Raw genomic sequence first — 11,155 nt, 5'->3', positions numbered from 1 at the left:
CCATCGCATGTGCCCGTGCTTCGCGCTTCCCCCACTGACAGTAGGGGCCGCGCACCGGTGGTAGTGGTACCCCAGCACTAGCCATTGGGCCATGCCGACACGCCACGGCTCCGGAAACGCGTCCAGCAACGCATCGCAAACTCGCAAAATGCATGCAGGCCGTCGTGACGAGCCAGTTGACCCCTGGCTGGGGCTGGGGCTGCTGCCTGGCGTTACAAGTACAAGCGAGCCGAGACAGACACTGCGGCCGAGCTCGGGCTGTTGCGTGCGCGCCATATGCCAACGTCTAGCAGCGTACTGTAACGAGTATACCGTATGCCGGCAGATATAATGGACATGGGATATAGAGATTTTAGGCTCCATCCATGGCATGTGCCGCACAGCACAGGCACGTGATCTCACGATCACGACACAGCGTGCGTCAGCTGTCCAGCCTGTCAGTCACACTGCCTAGCCCGCGCTTGGCTATGTTAGCCTATGTATGTACTACTAGTGGCATCAACCCAAGAACAGTGCCATGGTACAGGATGCAATTACCACCGGCAGCCGTATCTCTGTTCTTCCATCCACGCGTGTCCCCAGCCGAACCCTATGAATGTAACTACTAGTAGCATTAACCGAAGGCCGTCTCCCTGACTCGTTCCTTATTTTCAAATTTTAATCTCCAAACAATATCAAATAATATCATCTAGAGTTCTACGCCCCTATTTTATATGACCCACCGAAAACAGCCTAACGAGCTGACCTAAATCACCATCTTAATATATTTGACTCACGATTGCCCTGTAATTGTAGTGTCAGTTATTGGTGATGATCATACATTATTCAAAGGTAGACACCGCTCGTACTAAAAGGTTCCAAAAGCGTGGCTATTCTCTATAGCCAACCCAATATACCGGGTGTGCTTTAGTCACACAAAAAAGTGAGACTGACATTCATGTGATCCTTCGGTTCCAAAGGATAAAAAATATTTATATAAACAATATGTATCTCTAAGTGCCTCAATTTACCACGGGATATTCATTTTTCTAAGGGAAATTAGTTTATCTTTCCTTGAAAAATAAAAATCACTTAAAACAATGTAGTTCCAAACTAACCCTAAATATTAAAAAAATTGACAGTATTTAAACCTAAATATTTATAATTAAATTTCTGGTAATAGAAGAAGACAGGCTGACTCTCGTGCGACCCGATTTCATTCCAATCGATCGCCATCTGCTCAGCTGTGATTTGTGAGCGCAAAGCCCGACATCTATAAATATCCCGCATCCATCCATCCAGCCAGCCATTGCAACCACCGGCCGGGCTGGGAGCACTCAGCACTGCGACGAGGAGAGAGGAGACGGAGACGGATGCTTATTCCTGTGCCTGCCTTGGTGAGTAGTGGCCTTCGCCTTGGCCTCCGCGAGCGCATTTTTATATGCTTGCTCGCCCGCGATGGATACCAAAACCACCGCAGCGGCGCCGCTGCGGTCTCCCACCTTTAATCACTATACAAGCTTGCTTTTTTCTCTTTCCCCGGTGGTGCGGGTGCTGGACTGCTGGCCTCTGCGTCCGCGTCCGGCGGCAAGTGCGAAAGCTGCCAACTTTTTTTTTTCTGCTCGGTTTGTTCCTTCTCCAACCATCCATACCATACCAGTTCTTCGCAAGTTCGCATCCGAACTCTACCTCCCACCTGCACAGCGCAGCGCTCTTTTTTTATGTTCTTGCGCGGGTGGGAGATGGATGCCCTGTGTTTCCCATCGGTTGCTAGGGAGATTGTAGATTCAGATTTGCTGTTGCCCTGGGCTCCCTGTTCTTATGTTTCCTTCCCGGATTCTACTGCTGTCTTCTTTTCTAGCTGCGAAGCGCTGAGATGAATCCGCTGCTGCTGAATGTGATTGTGTGTGCGATTATTGGGCCCTGGCAGGTGAGTGAGGCGCTGCTGGTATGCATGAGCTAGGAGGTAAGGAACAACCATACGAGGGCGAGCAGAGCAGAGAGCACACGGCGCGCCGAGCTAGCAGCATTGCCCAATCTCGCGGCGGGGAGAGATTCGTGAGCGCGGAGGCGCGAATCTTCGACGCAGCGACGGCAGCCATGCCGGAGTCCTGGAGACCCGCCGAGGCGAATGCCTCGTCGCAGCCGGCGGCAGGCACGTCCGGCCCCTCGGCTCAGAGCCCTGGCAATGACGCCAAGGGACGCGCGGCGGGGGAAACCCCCGGCGCGGCGGAGGCGGCGGCGACGCGAGTGCCGTTCCACAAGCTGTTCGCGTTCGCCGACTCCACCGACGTGGCGCTCATGCTCCTGGGCGCGCTCGGGGCCGTGGCCAACGGCGCCGCGATGCCCTTCATGACCGTGCTCTTCGGCAACCTCATCGACGCCTTCGGCGGCGCGCTCAGCATCCACGACGTCGTCAACCGGGTGTCCATGGTCTCTCTCGATTTCGTCTACCTCGCCATCGCCTCCGCCGTCGCTTCCTTCGTCCGTAAGTCCACCTTCAGTGGTAACATAACACTCCCACTAGAGTCAGACACCGAGCACACGCACGCAGACTAAGGCTGCTCAGCTGTTTTCCGTCCGACCAGAGGTGACCTGCTGGATGATCACCGGCGAGCGCCAGGCGGCGCGGATACGGAACCTGTACCTCAAGACGATCCTGAGGCAAGAGATCGCCTTCTTCGACAAGTACACCAGCACCGGCGAGGTGGTGGGCAGGATGTCGGGCGACACCGTGCTGATCCAGGACGCCATGGGCGAGAAGGTCGGCAAGTTCATCCAGCTGGTGGTGACCTTCTTCGGCGGCTTCATCGTCGCCTTCGCGCAGGGCTGGCTGCTGACCCTGGTCATGATGGCGACCATCCCGCCGCTCGTCGTGGCCGGCGCGGTCATGTCCAACGTCGTCACCAAGATGGCGTCCCTGGGCCAGGCGGCGTACGCGGAGTCGTCGGTGGTGGTGGAGCAGACCATCGGTTCCATCAGGACGGTGAGCAGAGCGCACAGCCGAATCAATTCCATTCCCGCAACACACGCTGAAGCGCTCTCAACGGATGACTGACGAAACCTGCTGCAGGTTGCGTCTTTCACCGGCGAGAAACGGGCGGTGGAGAAGTACAACAAGTCCCTGAAGAGCGCGTACAAGTCCAGCGTCCGGGAGGGGCTCGCCACTGGGCTTGGCATGGGCACGGTCATGCTGCTCCTCTTCTGCGGCTACTCGCTGGGGATTTGGTCTGGCGCTAAGCTGATCCTGGAGAAGGGGTACACCGGAGCCAAGGTCATGAACGTGATCTTTGCGGTCCTCACTGGCTCTCTGTAAGTCCAATGTTCATTTCTAAGCTGCATATGATTTAGTCATGCAATTCCAGTTTAAGAGCATCTCCAACAAGAAGTATAAACATGGTCTTATTTTGAAATATAGGTCTCTAACATCAAAAACATACTCCAACATTGACTCTATTTTATAAAAATTCATCAAACGATTATAAGGCTCCGGTCTCTCGAGTCTTAAAAATTCATCAAAAGTTCAGTCATTTTCTTGTTTCGTAATCCTGGGAACATCCGAAACCACCGCATTTGGAAGCTGGGCAGCTGGCGCATGATCAAGGGTGGTTACAAGTTGTAACCACAAAGGGTGGTTGCAACAGATAAAGCTTTTGTGTTTATGATGATTTGGACGCGATAGGTGTCCAGACTTGTCCGTGGGAAATATTGCTTAATGGACTTGAGCAGGTTGACCAGTTCACTTCACTATTAGAAGCCAGTCATGGACCCATCCCTTCTCTCAATTTCTTTTAATTTAGTACGTACCTAAATAACAACTATATATCGGCAGGTTCAAGTTCAACAGAAAAGCAAAATGCAAACTCAAAATATTTTCCTCGTTCAACAAAAATAGATGTGAATGGGATCCATGAAACCTAAAAAGCCAACTAAAAAATTCTACATTGCAGGTTGAAACGAATCGGTTTCATCTATACCTGACATCTTTTACGGTATGGACCAGGGCTCTAGGTCAAGCGTCTCCAAGCATGAAAGCGTTTGCCGGCGGGCAGGCCGCTGCATACAAGATGTTCGAGACGATCAACAGAGCGCCGGAAATCGACGCGTACAGCACCACAGGAAGGAAGCTGGAGGACATCCGGGGGGAAATCGAGTTCAGGGACGTCCATTTCTCCTATCCGACGAGGCCTGACGAGCCGATATTCAGGGGTTTCTCCCTCGCCATACCCAGCGGCACGACGATCGCGCTGGTAGGCCAGAGCGGGAGCGGTAAATCCACTGTCATCAGCCTGATCGAGCGGTTCTACGACCCTCAGCTCGGCGACGTTCTGATAGATGGCGTCAATCTCAAGGAGTTCCAGCTGAGGTGGATCAGAAGCAAAATCGGCCTTGTCAGCCAGGAACCAGTCCTTTTCGCTGCCAGCATAAAGGAGAACATAGCCTACGGCAAAGCCAGCGCGACAGATCAGGAAGTCAGAGCTGCCGCTGAGCTTGCCAATGCTGCCAAGTTCATAGATAAAATGCCTCAGGTCAGAGCTGCCGCTGAGCTTGCCAATGCTTTACATCTCTCTCGGTGGTTCAGTTTAATTTCTCAATCTGTTCTGTTTCTGATATTTCACAGGGTTTCGATACCTCGGTTGGCGAGCATGGGACACAGCTCTCTGGTGGACAGAAGCAGAGGATCGCCATCGCAAGGGCTATTCTGAAAGATCCAAGAATTCTACTGTTAGATGAAGCTACAAGTGCGCTGGACGCCGAGTCTGAAAGGATCGTGCAGGAAGCTCTTGACAGGGTCATGTCGAATAGGACGACTGTCATAGTCGCACACCGTCTGAGCACCGTTAGAAACGCTGACACCATTGCCGTCATTCATCAAGGAACACTAGTTGAAAAGGGTAACATCAATATAATCAAAATCATCGTTTGCCAGTATCCGATTGCTCAATGCATCTTTGCTTAACCATTTTTTAACGCTTTGGACCAGGCCCACACAATGAGCTTCTAAGAGATCCAGAAGGAGCTTACAGCCAACTGATAAAGCTACAGGAAGCAAACCAGCAGAACAACCGGAAGGGTGATGGCAATGCTCGTCTAGGCAAACAGATGTCGATGAACAAGTCAGCTAGCAGGAGGTTGTCCCGTGATAACAGTAGCCACCATTCGTTCTCGGTGCCGTTCGGTATGCCTCTTGGGATTGAAATTCAGGATGGTTCATCCAACAAACTGTGCGACGAGATGCCACAGGAAGTGCCTCTCAGCCGGCTCGCGTCTCTTAACAAGCCAGAGATCCCGGTCCTCGTACTAGGTTCCATTGCCTCGGTCATCAGCGGAGTTATCTTCCCGATCTTCGCGATACTCCTGTCAAATGTGATAAAGGCGTTCTATGAGCCCCCACATCTCCTAAGGAGGGACTCACAGTTCTGGGCTTCCATGTTCCTGGTGTTTGGTGCGGTGTACTTCCTGTCGCTCCCCGTCAGTTCCTACCTTTTCTCCATAGCGGGGTGCAGGCTGATCAGAAGGATCCGGCTGATGACGTTTGAGAAGGTGGTGAATATGGAGGTCGAATGGTTTGATCACCCAGAAAACTCGAGCGGAGCGATCGGTGCAAGGCTGTCAGCTGATGCGGCCAAAGTTAGAGGACTTGTGGGAGACGCGCTCCAATTGGTTGTGCAGAACTCTTCGACACTAGTTGCTGGTTTGGTAATTGCATTCGTATCAAACTGGGAGCTATCTCTAATCATCTTAGCTTTGATACCACTCATTGGCCTAAATGGATGGATCCAGATGAAGTTTATTCAGGGCTTCAGCGCAGACTCAAAGGTCTGTTGTCCTGTACTGAACTGCCCGTGCCTTAGATTTATTGTCTACTGTCGTATTGGGTCAGACTTCATTCTGTTTATTTGTGAATGCAGATGATGTATGAGGAGGCAAGCCAGGTGGCTAATGATGCAGTAAGCAGCATAAGAACAGTGGCCTCATTCTCAGCTGAAGAGAAGGTCATGGATTTGTACAAGAAGAAATGTGAAGGTCCCCTAAGAACAGGAATCAGGACAGGGATTATAAGTGGCATCGGTTTTGGAGTTTCCTTTTTCTTGCTGTTTGGGGTCTATGCAGCTAGCTTCTATGCCGGTGCTCGGCTTGTCGAGGACAGGAAGACAACCTTTCCTAAAGTTTTCAGGGTAAGTACCTTATGGTAGTACTGAGGATTTTTTTAACTTCATCTGGTTTTCGTATTAAGGAAGAAAGAAATGCTTGAAGTGAAGTCAAAGCAACATGGTTTGGGTTATCCTTTCTTAAAAAAGGTGATTTTGGTATTCTAAAAATTTGTCCTACTATATGCAATCCAGGTTTTTCTTGCTCTTGCAATGGCGGCAATTGGAGTGTCGCAATCAAGTACCCTTACATCGGATTCTTCCAAAGCAAAATCAGCGGCGTCCTCTATATTTGCAATCGTAGACCGAAAATCAAGGATAGACCCAAGTGAGGATGCAGGGGTGACTGCTGAGACACTACGAGGAAATATCGAATTCCAGCACGTTAGCTTCAGGTATCCTACCAGGCCAGATGTCCAGATCTTCCGGGACCTTTGCCTGACAATTCATGCTGGAAAGGTAAGTGATCTACTCCTGTTTTTTTTATTAGGGAAATTGAGTTGACAATGCTTATGGTCATTGAGCATAAACAATTCTAGTACTTGTTTGCAGACTGTTGCGCTTGTTGGGGAGAGTGGGAGTGGCAAATCAACGGCAATTTCATTGCTCCAGAGGTTCTATGACCCAGATGTAGGCCACATACTACTAGATGGCGTGGACATACGCAAGTTCCAGCTTCGGTGGTTAAGGCAGCAAATGGGCCTGGTCAGTCAAGAACCGGCCTTGTTTAACGACACGATAAGGGCAAACATTGCCTATGGAAAAGATGGACAGGCAACAGAATCTGAGATCGTATCTGCCGCACAACTGGCAAACGCTCACAAGTTCATCAGCTCGGCGCTCCAGGTTAGTTTCTCTAATCTGATTGCGTCAAGAGATAGTCTCTCTATGCAATCAGCCAGGCATCAAAACCTGTTGCTGAGTGAAGTGCCTACCTGGGAAAAAAAATGCAGGGATATGACACAATGGTTGGAGAGCGTGGAGCTCAGCTGTCAGGAGGGCAGAAGCAGCGCGTGGCCATCGCCCGTGCGATCGTGAAGGACCCTCGGATCCTGCTTCTGGACGAAGCGACCAGCGCACTGGATGCCGAGTCCGAGCGGATCGTCCAGGACGCGCTGGACAGGGTGATGGTGAACCGGACAACAGTGGTCGTCGCCCACCGTCTGTCGACGATACAGAATGCGGATCTGATCGCCGTCGTCAGGAACGGGGTTATCATCGAGAAGGGAAAGCACGACGCCTTGGTCAACGTCAAGGATGGCGCGTACGCGTCCCTCGTCGCCCTTCACTCGGCAGCCTCTTCATAGCTGCAGGTGGTAGGTAGCATGGGATCCTGCAAACGTCTGCTGAAACATATATATATATATGGACAGAGGCACAGAGCTGCCACAACCTGTGTAGCAAGTCAGGTGCTAGTATCTGTTCCTCTATTTGATGACACACATAATTGCTTATTATACCTAAGCGGGGAAATGGTACAAATAGCAAGGGCCAAATGTAAATGCAAGGAGCTGGTCCTTAAGATAGTTAATATATATATATATATATATATAATTTATATTATTATTTTTGAAACGAACCAGATAGGAGAGTTGCCGATTATATTAATAAAGGAGAAGGGTCCGGATCGGATAGAGTAACAAAACAACAGGTGGTTGGATTGGGACACCAACACGCTAAACTCGTCGGTTGGATTGGGACACCAACACGGCACAACACTCACCGCATATAGAATGCACAAACATCGCCGACAACGGGATCCCCTCACACACAACACATCCAGAGTTATCGTTGCCGAGCTCGACCCATCGGACAAGCAGCTCCGACTCCGCAAAATAGGCCGCACATGGCCAAAGAAAACACGACGACACCTACAACCAAACACACCAGCACAAAAGGATAAAGATCATATTACGACGTCGATGTCAAGCCTCAACACACCCCACGTGAGATAGCTGTGATTCTTCACCAATGAGCTTGTACCTCCGTCATACCCTCAGTAGATGCACGACCCTTCGAAACAATCCAGTCCACGAAGAAGGGGGCTCGTCAGCTGTCATCGTTGCCGAGCCACAACCCCTGATGCAGCAGCTTCGACTTCACGTTGCAAAGCCCCATCTTCACCCGCATACCAGACGCCGAGAATCAAAAGCAACCATCGAAGGCGAAGCTGCGGCCGAGACAGATTTTAATGCGACGTTGTCGGTACCCTGAAACAGGGGTACCCCCTACTACAGTGTGAAGGCACGGTGCCCATGCGGCTATCTCTAGTCGCGTGGTAAACAACACCGTGCCCTACCACGTGGACGACTCTCGGATCACCACGTGGCCAGAGAAGACGATATGCTCCAAGGCATCAGCAGTGGGTCCGGACCCCCATGGGAAGGTGCCGGACCCCTGTATATACGGATCGGACCTCGGGGCGGGGTCTAGGACCTCCGCGGGTACAGACCGGACCCCCAGGACGGGTCCTGGACTTCTCTGTGTGGGGTCCGGGCCACTTTCAGTAGGGTTCCGGGATTCTGGGACAAAGAGTACCCGGACCTTAGTCAGGGCCAGGCGGGGGTCCAGAGCCGACACGCGTCCGGACCGTACCGTGCACACTTCTGCTCCCCGCTCAGGCAGAGACCCGATGCTGTCACGTGACCCACTGCCCGTGATGTAAGCCAGCGGGCGAAGCCTGATGTAAGGCCTCTGGGCCGCGCGTCCTCTGCATTTATGGCGGATAAGGCGCGCCGCCTGCCAAACTGGCAGGTGATGTGCCGTCTCAACATTTAATGAGCCCTGTCACTCCACTGGCAGGTGATGTGCCGCCTCAACATTAAATGTGTCATGTCCACTCTGCTGACGGGCGGCAACCAAACCATCCAGTAGGCTGCGTGCCTGTCCATTCCGTTGGCAGGCAGTACACCCATGTTGCGGCATACACTATGCTCATCATGGCTCGCGCGTTACCAAGGAAGCGACCGCGAGATATTAATACTATATGGACTACGGACATTATGGCGCTCGGAGATCTTCTGGGCGACACTGGCATTGGATACTCCTATATGTATTCCCTTCGGTTTGCCCCTGAGCCCACATATCGGGGCTCAGCACCCTTATACGTGCCCCCCTTGAGCTATAAAGGGGAGGGCACACGGAGTTACAAGAAAGACCCAACTTAGGCTCACACACTCACTCAAACTCACAAGTTCATACAAGCTCTCAAGCTCAATACATCACACAGTGGAGTAGGGTATTACGCTCCAGCGGCCCGAACCACTCTAAACCCTTGTGTGTTCTTGTGTTCTTCCCAATTCCATCTAGCTGGAAAAACGCTTAGGCCCCTCCTCATCTTAGGATTTAGGGCGGGTGCGTTCCGCCACCCGACCGGAGAATTTCCTCTCCGACAGACGCCTTTAGGAAAGGAGTGACGTCAGGGACGACACCGTCGCGAGTCCGAGATGGATCAGGCTTTCGTGCAAGGAAGAAATGTTGGGGAATATGACGCCCCAACAGGGGAAGCGGCGCCCACGGGCGTCGCCGTCGCCGAGGCTCTCGCCCAAGAAGCCCCCAGCACCAATGTCAGGCCAAGAGCTACCGTCGTCGCCGTCCTCCATACCATATGCGTCACATAGGCACGTGCCAGAGCTGCACCCGGCAACCGATGGCACTAGCACACACGTCCACCGAATCTAGATGTCGCCGAGCACCCTGCCACCGCCACCACCACCTTGCGCCGTCCTGGCCACCGTCCGACGCCACCCCTCACAAACGTGCGACCTCAAGCACCACCACGCCGACGCCGAAGCGTCGAGCCACCACCATCACAACTTCACACAGCCACACACCGAGGCCACAAATGACCAACGTCGTCGGCCTCGACACCTGCCGATGTTGCCGCCATCATCTGCCTGCAGCCACAGGACGTGTGCCCCACAATCTCGGGCGCCGCCCCCTGCCCCGAGGCCACTGGATCTAGATGGAAGGCCCCAAAACCGGTGTCCCTGCAGACGTTGCCGCCTCCAAGTTGACCACAACCGTGAGCACCACCCTGGGCCGTCGCCAAGGCCACCGCCCGAACACCACGGGCCGGTCAGCCGAAAGGAGGTTGTCGCCCCCACCACAGTAGCAGTCAAGGCCGTGAGGGGAGAGGTGGCAAAGAAGAGAGCGCCACGCAACACCTGCACAAGCCCCAACCACTGCCGCCAACGCAACCGCCACCGGCCGCCACCGCACCTACTGCCAGCTGCTGAGGCAGATCCGGTCGACAAGGTCCAGATCCGACCCCCGAGCACCGGATCCGACCGCTTGGGCCACAGGCTAGCGACCCCAGGTTGAGCTGCTGTCGCCGCCAAGAAAGGAGGGAAACACGTGGGGAAAAAGAAAGAGACCCCGTCGCCGTCCCCTACACCAGCGCGGGCACCAGCTAGCGCCGCCACAGCCGCAGCAGCCACCCACGTCAACTCCACGCAGCCGCGCGAGGGATGGCTTGCCGGCTTGCTACGGAGCGTGCCACCAACGCGAGGAAGAGAGCCTCGCCGCCATCATCCCTGCCAGCCGGACGGCCATGCCGGCGGCCAGCTCCGACCGTGGCGTGGTAGGAGAGGAGAAGAGAGGGAAAGCGGGGGCGGGCTTGGGAGCCGCCCGTGTCGCCCCGCATGGGAGCGACGCGAGCGTGGGAGCGTAGCTTTCACAACCTAAAGCTACTTACACTCAACTTATATAATTTATATTATAAATATGATATATATATATATCTACTACTCTATAAGAGTCTAATGTAGACCATTTGTGCACCATGGTTCTGCCTCTCTCTCGCCGACAGGTGGACCCATGTCAGCGTTCGCTCGCACTCCCTCGCGCTTGCGTCCCACCAAAATCCAACTAACCACGTATCTCCAGCGCCTGCCGCTGCCGCCTCTACATCTAGGGTTTCCTCACCATACGCTTCACCGCCGCGGCATGGGTTTCCTCACCATACGCTTCGCCGACGGCGGCCTTGCATGGCACCGGAGAGGGCGGCCCCTACGCGGACGTGG

The 11,155-nt window shown here is 53.3% G+C and overlaps 1 protein-coding gene across 4 annotated transcripts; it reads left to right on the top strand.

Moving 5' to 3' along the window:
* The first annotated feature begins 1,028 nt into the window (after nucleotides 1–1,028).
* LOC103650065 (ABC transporter B family member 21) lies at nucleotides 1,029–7,706 on the top strand. 4 transcript variants are annotated; one of them, XM_008675733.3, is made up of 11 exons: nucleotides 1,029–1,376; nucleotides 1,910–2,467; nucleotides 2,568–2,965; nucleotides 3,053–3,291; nucleotides 3,983–4,508; nucleotides 4,601–4,874; nucleotides 4,964–5,799; nucleotides 5,892–6,158; nucleotides 6,327–6,590; nucleotides 6,684–6,977; nucleotides 7,085–7,706. In XM_008675733.3, the coding sequence occupies exons 2-11, from the start codon at nucleotides 1,930–1,932 to the stop codon at nucleotides 7,436–7,438; spliced, it is 3,990 nt and encodes a 1,329-aa protein (XP_008673955.1). In that variant the 5' UTR covers nucleotides 1,029–1,376; nucleotides 1,910–1,929; the 3' UTR covers nucleotides 7,439–7,706. The 4 variants fall into 4 exon arrangements, with proteins under 4 accessions (XP_008673955.1, XP_020405795.1, XP_008673956.1 ...); XM_020550206.3 differs by having other exon boundaries at nucleotides 1,841–2,467; XM_008675734.3 differs by having other exon boundaries at nucleotides 1,029–1,604.
* The last annotated feature ends 3,449 nt before the right edge of the window (nucleotides 7,707–11,155 follow it).

This window comes from Zea mays, chromosome 3, assembly GCF_902167145.1.
Source record: "Zea mays cultivar B73 chromosome 3, Zm-B73-REFERENCE-NAM-5.0, whole genome shotgun sequence".
NCBI lineage: Eukaryota > Viridiplantae > Streptophyta > Magnoliopsida > Poales > Poaceae > Zea > Zea mays.
The sequence above is the reverse complement of the archived record's forward strand: the minus strand, read 5'-3'. Positions and strand labels throughout refer to the sequence as shown.